Source organism: Myotis myotis, unplaced genomic scaffold (genome assembly GCF_014108235.1).
Source record: "Myotis myotis isolate mMyoMyo1 unplaced genomic scaffold, mMyoMyo1.p scaffold_m19_p_6, whole genome shotgun sequence".
Taxonomy (NCBI): Eukaryota; Metazoa; Chordata; class Mammalia; order Chiroptera; family Vespertilionidae; genus Myotis; species Myotis myotis.
Window position 1 is genome coordinate 42,520,214 of NW_023416368.1, and position 18,028 is coordinate 42,538,241.

Consider the following 18,028-nt stretch of genomic DNA (forward strand, 5'->3'; position numbering starts at 1 on the left):
ATTATAGATGTCTCTCTTTTTTTTCTTCATTGGTCCCCTCCTCCCCCATCTCTTCCCCTCCCCAGGCCTTCACCATACTATGGTCTATGTCCATGAGTTATGCATATCTACACTAATAAAAGAGAAACATGGTAATTGGCGTACGACTGCTACCCATCCCATTGGCTAATCCCCCTGTCACTCACAGAGTAGGGCCGAGATATGCAAATTAACTGGCAGCCAAGATGGCGGCCAGCAGCCAGGCAGCTGATGCGAACAGGGAGGATTGCTTGCTTCAGTGACGGAGAACTCCAATGTTCCCCGCCTGACTTGCTGGCCTCTCAGCTGCAACTCTAAGCAACTATGTTGCGAATATAGAAGCTAAAAAAACCCCAGAAACCTGATTTACTCAGCGGGGCTTCAGCCAGCCAGACCGCAACATTGTATCAAATATAGACGGTAAACAAAGGCCAGAAACCTGTTTTCAGCAGCCGAGGCCTCAGAGCTAAAGCTGGCCCAGAATAAAAAAAAAAAAAAAAGGAGCGGTTGGGAGCTTCAGTCCCAGCCTGAAAACAGCCCTCAGCCCCTCAGCCAGACTGGCCAGGCACCCCAGTGGGGACCCCCACCATGAAGGGTGTGTGACCAGCTGCAAACAGCCATCATTCCCTCAGCCAGACTGGCCAGGCACCCCAGTGGTGACCCCCACCCTGATCCAGGACACCCTTCAGGGCAAACCAGCCAGCCCCACCCATGCACCAGGCCTCTATTCTATATAGTAAAAGGGTAATATGCCTCCCAGCACTAGGATCAGCAGAGCCGCGAGGCCTCCCGGCACTGGGATCAGCGTGACAGGGGGCAGCGCCCAAACCCCCTGATCGCCCTGCAGCTCTGTGTGTGAAAGGGTGCAGCGCCCTAAACCCCTGATCAGCCCTGCTCTGTGTGTGACAGGGGGCGGGGCCCCAACCCCCCCCCCCCGCCCTCCACGGGCCCTGCTCTGTGTGTGACGGGGTAGAGCCATAACCTCCCCATTGGCCCTGCCCTGAGTATGAGAGTGGCGGCGCCCCAACCACCTGATCGGCCCTGCTCTGTGGGTGTTAGAGGGCGGCGCCCCAACACCCTCCCCCCCCCCCGGCGGGCGGGGTAGAGTCATAACCTCCCCATCTGCCCTGCCCTGAGTGTGACAGTGGCGGCGCCCCAACCCCCTGATCCGCCCTGCCCTGAGTGTGACGGGGCGGTGCCCCAACTCCCCTATTGGCCCTACTCTGTGAGTGATGGGGGAGCTCCTCAACCCCCTGATCGGCCCTGCTCTGTGCATAACGGGGTGGCGCTGCAACCTCCCCATCGACCCTGCCTTGACTGTGACGGGGTGGTGCCCCAACCCCCCAATCGGCCCTACCCTGAGCGTGACTGAGGGTGGCATTGCAACCTCCCAATCTGCCCTGCTCTGTTCATGACAAGGGAAGGTGCCCCAACTCCCCAATCGGCCCTGCTCTGAGCCCAACCAGGGGCTGCACCTAGGGATTGGGCCTGCCCTCTGCCACCTGGGAGCAGGCCTAAGCCAGCAGGTCGTTATCTCCCGAGGGGTTCCCAGACTGCAAGAGGGCACAGGCCGGTCTGAGGGAACTCCCCTTCCCCCGAGTGTACACATTTTTGTGCACCGGACCTCTAGTCCTATATAATAGTCCTATATAATAAAGGGGTAGTATGCAAATTGACAATCATGCCATCGCACAAGATGGCCGCCCCCATGTGATCACAAGATGGCTGGTGGGGAGGGCAGTTGTGGATGATCAGGCCAGCAGGAAAGGGCTGTTGGGGGAGACCAAGCCCACAGGGGAGGGCAGTTGGGGGGGGGACCGGGCCGGAAGGGCAGTTGGGGGCGACTGGACCTGCAGGGGAGAGAAGTTGGGGGTGATTGGGCTGGCAGGGGAGCAATTAGGTGTTGATCAGGCTTCCAGTGGAGTGGTTAGGGGGTGATCAGGCTGGCAGGCAGAAGTGGTTAGAGGCAATTAGGCGAGCGGTTGGGAGCCAGCAGTCCCGGATTGTGAGAGGGATTGGGTCTAAACCGGCAGTTGGACATCCCCCAAGGGGTCCATATTGGAGAGGGTGCAGGCTGGGCTGAAGGACACACACACAAACCGCCCCCCCCCCCCGCACGAATTTCGTGCACTGGGCCTCTAGTATGCATATAAATTCTTCAGTGAATCTCCTCCTGCCGCCCCCTCCCCTTCCCTCTGAGAATCCTCAGTTTATTACATGCTTATGGCCATGTTACCCTCCACACATGGACTATTAGACTTTCATTAGCTTGGATACTAAGCTACTCCCAACTGTAACATGGAAAGGAAGCTCCAGATACAGGCCTGCTCCTGGAACCCCAGCTACACCTTTTCCAGGACTGGCTTCTCCCAGTAAACTTTGGTTCTATTAATCGTTTTTGTCCACAACTTCATTCTTCAATTTCATAAGACATTGAACTGGACTCGAACACCCACATTTTTTGTTTCAGCGGGGAAAGAAAAGAGGGACATCTGTAATACTCTCAAAAAATTTTTTTTAAATGACTCCATTTATTTTTTATGTTTTTATTGATTGTAGAGAGGAAGGGAGAGGGAGAAACATCAATGTGAGAGAGAAACATTGAACAGCTGCATAGGATCAAGCCCACAACCCAGGCATGTGCCCTGATTGGGAATTTAACTGATGTCCTTTTGATGCATGGGGTGATGCTCAACTAACTGAGCCACACTAGCCAGTCTCATTTTTTAAAAATATATTTTTTTTATTGATTTCAGAGAGGAAGGGAGAGAAACAAACATCAATGATGAGAGAATCATTGATTGGCTGTCTCCTGCACACACCCTCATGGGGATCGAGCCCACAACCCTGGCATATGCTCTAACCAGGAATTGAACTGTGACCTGGATAATAGGTTGAAACTCAATCACTGAGCAATGCTGGTCTGGCCAGGTCTTCATTCTTGAAAAGGTAAACTTCTTTCCTACAGGATAAATACTATCATGGCATACAATATCCTTCATGATGTAGCTCAACTTCAGCTGTACATCATATCTGCCCTAGGCACCACAGGCACACAAGTAACTTCTGATTCCTCAAATACAGTATGTTTTTTGATACTTTCGTGCTGTTGCACCTGTTAGTATTTTTATGTCATTTATTTTCTTTGTAGAGTTAAATAACATGCGTAAGGCCCTACTGCTAGTAAGTTAGGCAAGCCTGGGACTACAAATCTCTTTGACCCCCAAAGCCTGTTATGCTCTAGTGAGTCTAGCCACTAGGTACGCTCATTTCTTCCCAGGAAATGTAAAGAATGTGGTAACAATCTCTTGCTCCTGGCCTCAACTATTTACTTTTACTCTGGTATTTTAAGTGTTGTTTTTTAAAATAGAAAAATCATTCTCACACCCTCGTTATACAGACAGAAAGCATGGGTAATTATATGGCCCTAGGAGATTCAGGAGATTCTGGGATAAATCTAAGTGGTGGGCCCAAGAGGATGATGGCTGCACAGGCAACTGAGGGGGACGGTCAAAGCCACGTGCCACTGGGGGCGGGTTTCTGTGGGAGCCCAATAGCCAATCCCCATTGTGCTCGCGCACTGGCCCACGGGAGGCCCCTCCCCAGCCTGCGGTGTCCCTGACAACGGCGATGTCCACCAGGAGCTCCAGTGAACTTGTGAAGATGTGACTCCCTAATGTAGAAAGACCAGTGTCAAAGCAGTACTGTACATTCCAGGTTCTCAGTATTACTCTTGAAAATGGACTTCACGGTCCCTATAGCAATAGCAGCAGGAGCTATAGCCACACTTGCTGCTATTGCTGTTATAGCATTGATAGTAGTAAAAAGCATAAATTCTTTTAAGAAGTGGACAAATAATGACAATACGAGCACTGGAAAATTTGGTGAAACCGTCAGTTTCAAGATTGAAACAAGTAGGAAACAGGATAAAGAATCGATCGAGAAGGAACAGAAAATATCCGAAGAATTAGAAGAGGAACAGAGAACATCCCAAGAATTGGGTGAGAAGAAACAGGAAACATCTGACGAGGTGGATGAGAAGGGCCAGGAATCATATGAAGAATTGGGCAAGAAGGAACAGGAACCCCATGAAGAATTGAACCAGAAGGCACAGGACAGCCAAGCTCCGTAAGTGTGAACTATGACTTGGTTAATTTCAGAAGGACAGACAGCAGATGCTGATCACGGGAGAGGGACACAGGGCTGGGCCACACCAGGCTGCTATCCTACCCCCTACAGGGCAGATGCTGGAGGGAAGCCCTGGCTTGCAGGGTGCAGTGGTGGCGGACACACCGGTTTTTGGCAAGGGTTAGTGGAGGGGGCTGCATCTTTAGAATGGGGCGAAGGAAGTTACATGGAGGGAAGGTTGTCAGTGTGCTGGTTTCTTGACCGTTTGGTTTGGGGTATTTCAAGCCCTGGTAAGAAGAAAGAAAACACACACACACCAAGATTTATCTGTTGAGTCGGCTTTCACACAGGCATTGAAGTGAAAAGGCCGCTTTCCCCCAGTCGGCGGCGCCCTTGGGAGAGGCGGCCGCGCTGCACAATGGGCGCGACCTCACAGAGCCGAGCGCGGCGGGCGGCACGTGGGCCCCTCGGGACTGCGAGGCGGCGGGTGGGTGCTGGGCTGCGGTTGGCCCCTGAAAGGCTGGGAGCCCGTCTCGGTGGCATCCCGCCGCTGTGCCAAGCCCCGGTGGCCAACCACAGCCCAGGGCCGCCTCCGAAGCCGCGGGGCGGGGGCACCGCTCCCCAAGCCAGCCGCAGTGCTCCCGGCCGCCGCGCGAGGGCGAGCGAGCCACCGCCGTTTCCTGCCTCCTCCCAGATCCTCCGGCTCCGCCTTCCCAGTCCTCCCATCCCCCGCGCCGGCTGGCTCAGCCTCCTCCACTTTCCAGATCTTTCTCGAACCCGCAGCTCCTCGAGCGGCCGTTGCCCGAGCGCTGACGGAAGCGGCCGAAGCAGCGGCTCGCGCGTCTCCCGGGAGGCCGAGCGCGCAGGCTCAGAGCTCGGTAACTGCCGGTTGGAGACGCCGACCCGCAGCCGAGTAACCCCAGCGGCGGAGGTGGCGGTGCGGCGACCTCTGCCTCTCCGCGGTTGCCCGACGCGCTGCCCCCGATTTAAAGAGTAGCGACTTCGGGTCACCTCTCCTTTGCTTCTCGTAGGAGTCGCAACCCCAGGAGCCACAGCCCAACAGAGGACGCGGCCCCCACCCAGGAGCTTTCGGCACCAGCATCCCGACGACTCGGCGGCGGGATGTCTGTGGTTGGCATTGACCTCGGCTTTCTCAACTGCTACATCGCGGTAGCGAGGAGCGGCGGCATCGAGACCATCGCCAACGAGTACAGCGACAGGTGTACCCCGTAAGTGCCACGTCCGGTCCTCATCGCGGCCCTGGCGGTAGGTCCCGCCGGGTGACTCCTCGGGAGGCGCGCCGAACCCCGGGGTGACAGGTGCAGCTCGGCGAGCCAGGTGGGCGTCGGGCTGCCCGCTCCGCCCAGCACCGGGACTTCACTTGCAGTTTGCGCATCGCTACTTTCTGTTCCCTAGCGGCCCTGCTTTAGTCTGTGGCAAGGGGTTGGGGTGGGACCCCCTCGACTCCCTGAACATTACAGAAAGATCTCCCATTACTTCTTTCTAGTGGGGCTTGCGGGAAATTCTCGGCCGCAGGAGCCGCCCCCCCCCCCCCCCCCCCGCCAGCTGAGTGAAGAATTCTGCATTCATTCTGCCCTTCCTGCTTTCCCCGTCTCTCTCTGCGTGACAGCTTTCTCACAGGAAAGTAAGAAATGAGAGCTTAGACGGCACACATGAGAAGATGAGTTTTAGGGTCATCTGGCCCAGAAATCTTTTTTTCCCCATTTTCTTCCTTTCGTTTTTCTTTTCTTTTTTTTTTTGGAACCAGTTGAAGTGTGCAGGGTTTTCCCCCAGTGTCCTTGAGAATTCCAGGTAATGGCCCGGTTTCCAGCGGCGTGTGTATTAACACATATTAATGGGAGAGAATTGGGGATGGGAGTCGTTGGCCTCTTGTATGGGTAATGTACGTCCTTTAATGGGAAATGGTGGAGTTAAACTCTATCCAAAGCGTATTTCTGCAGAATGAATTGTTGGGAGAGTCGGAGGCGGCTGTCCTGTATAAACATGCTTGAAGAGTGACTGTGTTGTGAACACTTGATGAAAGACTTAAAAGAAGTGGCATTATGTCATGGAAACATGTTCCATTGTTTCTCTGGTCTGGGAAGTTTGTTGGTGAAAAACATAATAGTAATTAGGGCAGAGATATGAAAAAATGGCTTCGTGTTGTAGGTTCCTGTTACCGGTAATTTTATGAGGAAACCAAGTTTCCATGTCTTACCTTCTATGGACAAGTAACTAAACATGTTAATTTGGCCTTTCCGAATGATCCAAAATATAATAAATATAAGACTAATCTTAACCAACATCAGTGTTAACCTAAGCCTTTCAATAATTAAATTACTGCAATTCTATGAGTAATTTTTAAATATGTCAAGATGTCTAAGAGTAGCTTACTTGAAGCAGTCTGCTTTGGTTTCTTTGAAGAATATTCTAGAAGGTTTTATATAACCTTTTCCAGATATGCACTATATTTCTATTGAAATTTTGGGTCTTTATATACTCAAATATGAGCTTAGGTCAGTTAATCTTCATTGTACTGTTAGAACTCTTCTTTTTACATTTAAAAATGTTTTCCATGTTCTAGTTGTCAAGCTAACATGACACAGATATTTCTAAGATATAAATATATTATGAAAGGATTCTATGGAAAAGAGGAAAGAAATGCTCAATTCAATTGGTTCAGCATCCATATAATTTGCACATTTGTTTCATTTTTTAACATACTTGATTATGTATAAATGAGAGAATACTGTGTATAAACCAAGGACAGGTCAATGAAACAAATAATTGCTTAATTTTGGCCTACAATTAAAGGACGGAGCCAGGTAATTTAACATATTAATTCTTTAGACCTCACCTTTGTAAAGTTGGGAGTGCTTGTACTAGCCTCTCATGTCGTGCATAAATGAAGAGGGAGAAAGAAATTAATAGGCATAAATTGAAATTAGCTTAATTTTTCTGAAAATTTTCTTAAAAGAATAATTATACAAGAAGTACATGCTCATTGTAGAAATATAGGCACATTAAAAGATGAAAATAATAATTATAATTATTCCACCCAGAAATAAAACTTTCATGGTTTTCCCTGCGTGTGGTTTAACAATAGATTATACTTTATATTCTGTTTGGTAACCTCATTCTATCTAAAACATATCTTTATACTAATTTTAGCATTTTTATCATTTCCTTAATTTAATCTATCCCTTATTGGGCATTCAGATTGTTTATATATATATTTATAAACAATGTGGCAATAACTATCTTTGTAACTAAAAATTTTTTAAGTAGCTAATCTTTACTGGAATTTTTATGTGGCAGATACTAAGCTAAGATCCTTCTATTTTAGAGAGAGGAAGGGAGAGGGTTAGATGAAACATCTATCAGGTACATGGCCCATTCACCCTAGTGGGGATCAAGCCTGCAACCTAGGCATATGCCCTAAACAGGAATCGGACCCTACCTCCTGGTTCATGAGATAATGCTCAACTACTGAGCCACACTGGCTAGGCTAGAACTACATTTTTTACTTTTAATTCCTTCAAATAAATTTCTAGAAATAGAATTAATATGTACATTTGAAAGGCCTTAGATATGTTTGTACTGTTCAATTAAGAATACAGATGGGGATTAGAATTTCCATTCCAGGCTTAATTATATCAAAGTAATTAGTTTCAACGTAGGAAAAGAAACTGCAGCCAAAGATCCTCATTCAATATCAGATTAAAGCATGTGGTCAACTAAAACATTCTGCCATGTTGATAATAGTGCTTGCACTATCATACATACCTCACTAATTCTATTAGTTTGGTATTAATAGCTATCTTTTTTCATAAGAAACCTAAAGCAGAGTTAAGTATCTTTGCCAAGAACTAGTAAGCAATAAAAGATTCAGTTCAAGCCACTTTGATTCCAGAACCCCAATGTGCTTCCATTATCCATTCACATAAGGAGGGTATTTACAGACTAGGTTATTGGGGATGTAACGATCAAAGGAATAAATTACCTGGGCAGTTACTGTACAGAGAAACATCTTTGCTCTAATAACAAACTCATCTATTTTTGGCTAGTTTCTAAGAAATATTGTCTTGTTTTAAAATGTTTTAATATACTTTTAAGTTATTTATTTTGTTTAAAAAATCATAAAAAACATAACACAAAATATGTTAGTATAAACATAAAGGAAAGTAGTGTGGAAGACTACTATATAAACTATTAACAATGGCTGTTTCTTGGAAGTAGAATTAGGGAGGGTGTGCTTTTAATACATAGTCTGTAATGTTTTGAATTCTTATGAATGAACATATTTTACAATAAGGAAAATTGATTTTTTGAATGAAACTTATTTCAAGATATTTTTGTTAGGTGTAATTTTTTATCATCAAAATTTTGTGTGAACAGACTTATTCAGTGCCCTGACTTTCTGTCTCTATTATTTTCCCCTATTTCTTTACCAGTGTGTGAATAACCTGACAATATGGGAAAATATTATTTATACACTACATCTCATATATTTGGGATGTCCTCTTCAATGCACAAAAGTAGAAATCACTTACTTTAGGGTATTACAGTTTTTTTACATCAAAAATGCCAAACTAGCCCTGGTGAGGATTTTTTTTTTTAAGTAAAAAAAGGAAACCAAGCTAAACAGATTAACAGTGATTATAGTTGGATAGGAGACTTTATAGTGATGCGTTTTGGGGGGAAGAGGAGGCTTTTATGTTTTTTATTAAATATTCTTTGTATTATATGAATTGCTTTTGTTTGTATATTTTACTATGAGCTTATGCCATAGTTGATTTAAAATGTGGGCCCAGAAGGCATGGCTCAGTGGTTGAGCATCGATGATTCAATTCCTGGTCAGGCCTGGGTTACAGGTTCCATCCCCAATGTGGGTTGTGCAGGTCTCTCTCCCTCTCCCTTCCTCTCTGAAATCAATAAAAATATATTTAAAAAAATAAAAGATAAAGTGCTGAGGAATTACACAAAGTAAATCTTCCCTTTGTCCTTTTCCAACCACCTCTTAACTTAAGGGTGTACTATGTTCCTAGTTTTATGCAAGTATGTGAGCATATGTACCCAACTGGGATGTTTTTCTATTTGTTTCTTAACCAAGTAGAATTACATTATACACATTTTGCAGTTGCTTTTAAAAAAATATATTGTGGACATCTCAAACTTGTACATAAGGCTCTAATTTACCTTTTTAATGGCCATAAAATATAGATATACTGCCTGTTAGTGGAAAATTCAAAATATTATTTTTCTGTTGACAAAAATTCAATGAACACCTTCACTTTTTTCAAAATCAAATTGTGCTAAGATGGGTGGTAGGGCAGACTTCTCACACTTTAGCATGCCAAAGCTAGGACTATAAAAACATTTTATTTTATGATGATTTTTATCTTCACTCGAGGGTATGGTTTTATTGATTTGAGAGAGAAATGAAGGGAGAGAGAAGGAGGAGAGACAGTGAGGAGGGGAGAGAGAGAAGGAGGGGAGAGAGTAAGAGGAGAGAGTGAGAAAGAAAGAGAGAGGGGGGAAGAGGAAGGGGAAGAGGAAGGGAAGAAGAGAGAAGGAAAAAGAAGAGAAAGGAAAAAGGAAACATTGATCAGTTGCCTCCCATAGATGCCCTGATCAGGGATCAAACCCAAAACTTTTAGGTATACGGGATGATACTTCCAACTAACTGAGCCACCTGTTCATCTTTTAGTAGAATATTAGCTACAATCTTCACTCATTGCCTTGAATTTGTGGCTGAGAAATTCTATAAGGTTTCTAGAAGGCCAGGAATGATAAATACAAATTGCATAATATCTGAGTTTAAGATATTTAAAATGCCATTGGTAGTCTTTGTTGGTATGTGGTTGGTCACTACAGTATAAATTAATGAATATAACCATGTTTTGATAAAACTTTATTTACAAAAGTTGGGGGCAAGTAGTAATTTGCAAAGTGGTCTAGAATTTTCAATTTATTGTGTACTGTTACTTGTTTTTGAACTGGTAGATTTTTAAGTAAGATATCTCTAATCTAATAATCTAATAGTTAAATAATATGTCTAATGCATCTAATCAACTTTTCAAACATTGTCTCTAATTATGTAAATGTTTATGATTTCTATTAATGGTTTCAAGTTATGAACTAATTTATTTATGAATTATGCTTACTAAAAGCATTTGGAAGCTCTTAAATATTTTTAATTTAATATATTTTTATTGATTTCAGAGAGGACGGAAGAGGGAGGGAGAGACAGAAACATCAATGATGAGAAAGAATCATCAATCCGCTGCCTCTGCGTGCCCCCTACTGGGGATTAGCCCACAACCTGGGATGTTCCCTGACCTGGAATCGATCCACAACCTTCTGGTTCATAGGTCAATGCTCAACACCTGCCAGGCTTAAACAAATTTTTATTATTTCTATATGTTAAAATGTTGTATACATTGTCCATACTGAAAAATTGGCAAGTTTTTATTATTACTAAATATAAGGCCTAAAAGAAGTCTTATTTTTCAAAGAAAGCAAATGGTAATAAGTCCTTTGAGAACATTCCTCCCTCACCTCCTCCTAGGGCAACATTTTTCTAGATAGTTAAGTTTGGGAAATAATAACCAGATGTTTTTGTGTTATTTTTATAGCATAACTTCTCAGATCCCTTCATTTACTTATAGTCATTGAAACACTCCAAGAATGTTTTTCCCAACTTATTTGAATGTCTAAGCAATAATATTCCACAGGATAATATTTGAAAAATGATGCAGTAGGTCAGTGGTTCTCAACTGGAAAAGATCCCCCTCCCCCCCCCCCCCCCCCCCCCACCTAGGGCACATCTGACAATATCTGAAGATATTTTTCTTTGATATACTGGAGGTAGAGAGTGGTTAATGCTACTAGCATCCAGCAAGTAGAGTCCAGGGATGCTTTTAAAATCCTACAGTGCACAGAATACCCCCACTCTGCCAACAAAGAATTGTCTAGCCCAAAGTGTCAATAGTGCCAAGGCTTGCTTTATGGACATGTTGGCAGTCATAGTTGAAATTGGCAGTGTAAGGAGCTAACCCCTTAATTTAAAACAGCTGATTGCCCTCTCGTATCATTAATTGAACTATTGTGTTTCTTAGAGTCTACTCAATGATAGCAGATGAAGCTACAAATAATAATTGTGATCTTATAAAAACTGGCAAGGGAAGGTCAGAATTTTAAAAATAGGGCTATATTAAAAGTGTAAGTGGTAAATCAATGCATTGTGAATCCTTAGTGGAGATTGACAAAGAAGCAAAGAAATTTAGAGTGCTGACCTTTTAAGTGAGAAATCTCTTATTCTGCTGGCAGTATGTGTTTCCTCCAACCTAATCAAGCATGTCCTTATAAAAATAGGCTCTATAAGAGAGAGGGAAAGTTCATCTTAAATTTTAAGGAAAAATATAACTTTCTTAAAGTAATATACTGTCATTTGATTTTTATGCCCCTCCTCTACTAAAAATGACATAGGACATTTAGAAGTTATTTTTGTTTGTTTAGAGTTCTGTGGCATTCTCTGGGAATCTGTGAAGGCCAATATAGTGGCAATATTAAATTGAATATTACGGATTTAAGCTGCATTGTAAACACTCCTTTTTTTTAGGTACAAAATGGAATTTCTAAATAGTAGCTGAAATAATCTATAAAAGTGTTATATATGTGAATTATATGTTATACATTTGTATAAACAATTGAATATCCTCTCCTATAAAAACATATCTGCCTAATATGTGATACAAAGTGTCCATTTCCCTTGTTATTACTAAAGTTAGGTAAAAGTTTTGAGAGCAAATGGGTATTTATTTAGATATTTTTGAAAATTCTTGATAGATATTTATTTAGTGGTTATGTTCTATAATATTTTTGACAGAAAAATTAAACAAAGAAAGCTGTTTGAAGACCTTTAGCTATATTTTCTATATATTGACACTGAGTATTTCCAAGTTATAACATTAAATTTTTTAAACTTTATATTTCTACTCTTAACTAAAGAGAATATCTGGCCCTAGCCGGTTTGGCTCAGTGGATAGAGCATCGGCCTTCGGACTGAAGGGTCCCAGGTTTGATTCCGGTCAAGGGCATGTACCTTGGCTGCAGGCACATCCCCAGTGGGGAGTGTGCAGGAGGCAGCTGATGGATGTTTCTCTCTCATCGAAGTTTCTAACTCTCTATCCCTCTCCCTTCCTCTCTGTAAAAAAATCAATAAAATATAAAGAGAATATCTGATTATGGTAACTGTTTAGCTTTCTCTGTGAGGTAATGTATATGTGAAGTATATTTCAAAGAATCTAGCACTTAATAAGTGATAGTTGTTGAATCAATCTTATTTGGATCTAGTGTTCCAAAAGAAGTTAAACTCTTGAGAAATCAACCTAAGAATGAGATTTTCTGTGCACTCAAGTAATGATGGTGAAGTATTGAAAAGTTAAAAATTATTCAGGAGATTACTATGCTAAGTGAAATAAGCTAGTCAATGAAAGACAAATGCCATGTGATCTCACTTATATGTGGAATCTAATGAACAAAATAAACTGACCAACAAAAGAGAAACAGAGGCATGGGTACATGGAACAGACTGACAGCTGTCAGAGAGAAGGGGAGAGGGGGACTGGAATAAAGAAGGGGAAGAGATTAGCCAAAGAACATATACGCATAACCCATAGACACAGACAACGGTGTGCTGATGGCCAGAGGGAGGGTTGTAAGCAGAGGACTTTGCTGACCTTAGTCTTTAGGAGAATTTCTCTGGGTATCATATTGAGAATAGACATACACTATATACTGGAAATGTCCTCAGCAAAACACATATTAAAATGCTTTCTCTTCTTTTAAACTTTTATTCAGAAATCACCTTTACTACTAGCTTTTTCTAAACCTTATTATCTAGATGTGATTAGTCTCTCTCTTTTTTTTTTTTGCTAATGTCACTCAATCATATTCTGATTTTTTTTAATAGACTATTAATTATCCAAAGAGAGTGATTGTAGCTAGTATGCACACAATTCCTGTAACTATTTGTTAATTAAATAGTTACCTTAGTTACAATGGAAATCATGGAAATACTTTCTTGAATCATTACATTATTGATAATAATGTTACTCTATACTTGCTTTTATAAGCAGAATTACATGTAAATGCAGAAATAAAAACAGTAATTGTATTGTTCAAAGCATTTACCTATACTCACTTAATTAATACAGTCCTATGAGCAGGTGTTACCATTACTATCTACCAGATGGGAAATTGAGGAAATAATGGTTAGGTGATTTCCACAAGGTTATTTACTTGTATTGTAGCAGAGCCAGGATTTAGATCCAAGCAGACTGTCCTTACTGAATACAGTTAATTTTATTTATTTATTTATTTTTTTGTTAATCCTCATCCAAGTATATTTTTTCCATTGATTTTTAGAGAGTGGAAGGAAGGGAGGGAGGGGGGAGAGAGAGAGAGAGAGAGAGAGAAAACATCAATGTGAGAGACACATATCAATTGGTTGCCTCCTGCACACTCCCCTGCTGGGGCTGGGAATTGAACCTAAAGCCTAGGTATGTGCCCTTGAATAGGAATTGAACCCGCGACCCTTAGGTGCCAGGGCTTATGCTGGAACCACTGAATAACACCGAGCAGGGTGAATCCAGTTAATTTTATTAGTAAGTCATAAACCAATAGAATTTGAAAAACAATTTTAGAAACCAACACAGTGTTGCCACCAATAGAACATTTTTTAAAAGTATAACATTTATTCTAACAACTATTCCATTTCTTATGAAAGTTTAAAAATATGTAAAATTCTGATTTTAGATAACCTCTTTTTAAAATAGTACATGATTATATTAATCCTTTTAATTTATTTTTATATAAGGTGAAGTGGAATAATAGCACATTGATATAAAAACACCATAGGAAACAACATTGTTTTTTTCTCCTTTTAGGGCCTGTATATCTTTGGGATCAAGAACTAGAGCCATTGGAAATGCAGCTAAGAGCCAGGTAAATTGTTAATGTAGATGTTTTGATTTATAGAAACAATTAACTGAATCTTGGTAACTGAGCTCCCATTTTACATAAATTAAGAGTGAAAACAAAGAGTAGGGAAAATATGGTAGATACTAAACCTTTGTATTTTATTATATATATTTTGCTTTGGTTTATAAAATTTTTAAATTTTATTTATTAAAAATCTTTAGTTGTGAAGTTAGGATGTGCCATCATATAGCATCAGTTTTTCACTGTATAGTCATTTTTCTATGGGATATCCTATCTAGAACATATACTTCAATAACAAGTGAATGATGTCTTGGTAAAAGAAGGTAGGAAGAATGGAGGAACTAATTTCCAGAGGAACCCAATGTGGCTACCAGTACTTTACATGGAATCTGTTAAAGTCTTCATATTTCTAGACTTCTGAAATACTTATGGTAGCACATTCATTTTTAATATTCCAGGCTACAGGTTCATTGTCCATGGACTTTGTTTTTTGCCCTGAACTAAAAACCCTTAATGATTACTTTTTAAATTTTAATGTATACCTGGGTCTTCTTTTCTTCATTATTAAGATAAATTTGTTTAATAGGGCTTTTTCTTCATGACTTTGTAGGAATAATTGCTCATTTATCCAGGAATTTTTGATTACAATTTTTATCAAGTTTGTCTTATAATTGGTCTAGATATGAATGTTTGTATCTTCTACTTTCATCTGTATATATAAAAGCCTAAGCAACCATCCGGTCATTTGATTGCTTGACCGGTAGCTATGATGCGCACTGACCACCAGGGGACAGACACTCAACACACAGGCATGGAAACATGGAACAGAATGATGAATTTCAGAGGGAAGGGAGGAGGGAGAAGGGTGGGAAGAGATTAACCAAAGATCTTATATGCATACTGGAGGCCCAGTGTATGGATTCATGCATCGGTGGGGTTCCTTGGCCTGGCCTGCGGGGATTGGGCCGAAATTGGCAGTCTGAAATCCCTTGAGAGGTCCTCCGATTGCAAGAGGGCACAAGCCAGGCCAAGGACCCCATCGGTGCACGAATCTGTGCACCGGCCTCTAGTTTGTACATAAATGTTGAGTTGGTTCCAAAATGGCCCCTTCACTAAAGTTTACATCTCATATTCTGGCTGATCTTCTAAGTGTATCATAGATATCAGAGTCTCTAAAGAAAACAAACTATAAAGTTATTTCTCCTAAAGAGCTAAAGACCAACATGTTAATTCAGCATTCCTGCAGTTTTCATCTCATAATTGAAGATCAACATCTATTTGGCTTTTAAAGGTCACTAAGAGGGCACCAATGGATCTCAGTTATATTCTATTGTTAGAACTACATGTTCTAGTTAAAGAAAAAATTGCTTTGCCAAAGTACAAGCCATTTACTAATTAGCACTTTAACTTAGCACCATGCTTCATGGAAGGAGTTTTAATTTACTAGCCCAGGAGCAATTCGTTGTAATCGAAGCAACATAGTAGTACATGAGAAATTTCATGAGAGCAAGATATTGAAAACCTATTTGAAGAAATAATGACAGAAAACTTCCCCCACCTGGTGAAAGAAATGGACTTACAGGTCCAAGAAGCTCGGAGAACCCCAAACAAAAGGAATCCAAAGAGGACCACACCAAGACACATCATAATTAAAATGCCAAGAGCAAAAGATAAAGAGAGAATCTTAAAAACAGAAATTTCATAAAGAATTACGTATTCAGAGGAAAAGGAAGATCGGACAATAAAGAAACATTTTAAGTAAAAAGTGAAAGTGGAAAGAAATAAGAGAAATCAAAGATACTAATTTTCTTGAGCAGCGATTTCAACCTTTTTCATCTCATGGCACACATAAACTAATTACTAAAATTCAGTGGACACCAAAAAAATATTTTTTGCCAATATGACAAAAAAATATATAATTTTAATTTATTTACAAAATTAATAATAATGATTACCTACCCTATTGCTCCAAAGTGATTTTTTAAAAACTCAAGTGCCTATACTTATATATAAGGAGTTCTGGTACCAAGAATTAATCAATCAGACACAATCAGATGCAACTCTATTATATGACCTATGTATTTATGGTTCAAGACAAGGCATTCACACTAGATTGCTATTGTCATGTTGGCTGTTGTCATTTTTTATTTGACAATCTAAGGGAAAAGGAGGTCAGGTATTTCATTTTTTAAAAATTCTTGTGGCACACCACTTGAAAATCGCTGTACTAGAGCAAAAGTATTGAGGAAAACCAGACACAGGTTGTAGATAGGTTTTATTATTTGAAAAATATTTAAATTTTATTCTTTCTTTTTTGAAGACAGTAATTTTATATCTAACTTTTCTATGAAAGGATGAAAATTTGGGGGGGGGGCAATAGTTTAGATGCATATGTTCTCATTGTGTATAATTTTACTATTAGTAGGAAACCAGAAAAAATGAATGAATGTGTGTAATTCTGCACTTGGATGTGTAGGATTAAGAGACTTAGTGGTTCTCAAGTAATAGCATAATGTTTTATTTGCATTTATTAAGTAATTGATAAAGTGTTTACTGCCAACAGATAGTCACAAATGTAAGAAATACAATTCATGGCTTCAAAAAGCTTCATGGACGATCATTTGATGATCCTATTGTGCAAACTGAAAGGATCAGGATTCCCTATGAGCTGCAGAAAATGCCCAATGGAAGTGCAGGAATTAAGGTAAGTTTATATTTCCAGAATACAAACATATATTTAAATTAAAGGAACCACTAACCGGTTTGGCTCAATGGATAGAGCGTTGGCCTGTGGACTGAAGGGTCCTGCGTTTTATTCTGGTCAAGGGCATGTACCTTGGTTGCGGGCACATCCCCAGTAGGAGGTGTGCAGGAGGCAGCTGATCGATGTTTCTAACTCTCTATCCCTCTCCCTTCCTCTCTGTAAAAAATATATAAAATATATATATTTTTTAAAAAGAAACCAAATTCCATATTTTTTTCTTTATTGTTAGCTAGGAAGTTGAATGATAAAAATTGCTTTTGTGGGAGGTAAGGATATGGAACACGTAAAGACACTTTGCAAATAATTTGCTTGTAACAATGTGTTAGGCACTGAAACTTCAGAACTAAGAGATTATAACACTAGAACAATCTTTTTGGAATGTAACTTCCTTGAGCAATGACTTTGCCTTTTTCACTATTGTATATCCAGCATGTATAGTGGAGATTTTCACAGAATATTTATTGGAAGAATAAATGACTCAATAAAAATCTCTCAACTTTTGGTTTCAGGTGCGGTACCTAGAAGAAGAGAGACCTTTTGCTATTGAGCAAGTTACTGGAATGCTGTTGGCTAAGCTTAAAGAGACTTCAGAAAATGCTTTAAAGAAACCAGTAGCTGACTGTGTGATTTCAGTAAGTTTTACTTCAGTAATGAGTACTCTTGAATCCTATTTTCCAGTGTACTGCAGTCCTTCCTTATCCATGGGGTTAAGTTCCAAGACCCCCAGGGGATGCCTCAAACCATGATACCAAACCCTGTATCTGTACTATGTTTTTTGTATGCATTCATACCTTTTCTCTTAAAGAAAGGAAGCACTTTACAGCTTCTCTTTGGCATATTCAAATTACCAGCATTACTACTCTTGCACTTTGGGGCCGTTATGAAGTAAAAATAAGGTGAGTTGAACACAAGCACTGTGATACCACAACAGTCAATATGATAACTGAGATGGCCACTGTGTGGCCCCCGGGCAGACAGTGTACACAGCATGGATACTTGGGACAAAGTGGTGATTCAGCCAGGCAGGACAGAGCAGGGTAATACTAGATTTCATCACACTACTCAGAAGAGCATGCAATTTAAAACTTAAGAATTATTTATTTCTGGTAT

The 18,028-nt window shown here is 41.0% G+C and overlaps 1 protein-coding gene across 2 annotated transcripts in view; it reads left to right on the forward strand.

Moving 5' to 3' along the window:
* Positions 1 to 5,268: 5,268 nt before the first annotated feature.
* HSPA4L (heat shock protein family A (Hsp70) member 4 like) overlaps positions 5,269 to 18,028 on the forward strand; it is a 52,548-nt gene continuing 39,788 nt past the window's right edge. For both annotated transcript variants that reach the window (XM_036313498.1, XM_036313499.1), the window contains exons 1-4: positions 5,269 to 5,375; positions 14,100 to 14,157; positions 16,718 to 16,858; positions 17,428 to 17,550. In XM_036313498.1, coding sequence (XP_036169391.1) covers positions 5,269 to 5,375; positions 14,100 to 14,157; positions 16,718 to 16,858; positions 17,428 to 17,550 — 429 coding nt within the window. The remainder of the gene's footprint in view (positions 5,376 to 14,099; positions 14,158 to 16,717; positions 16,859 to 17,427; positions 17,551 to 18,028) is intronic.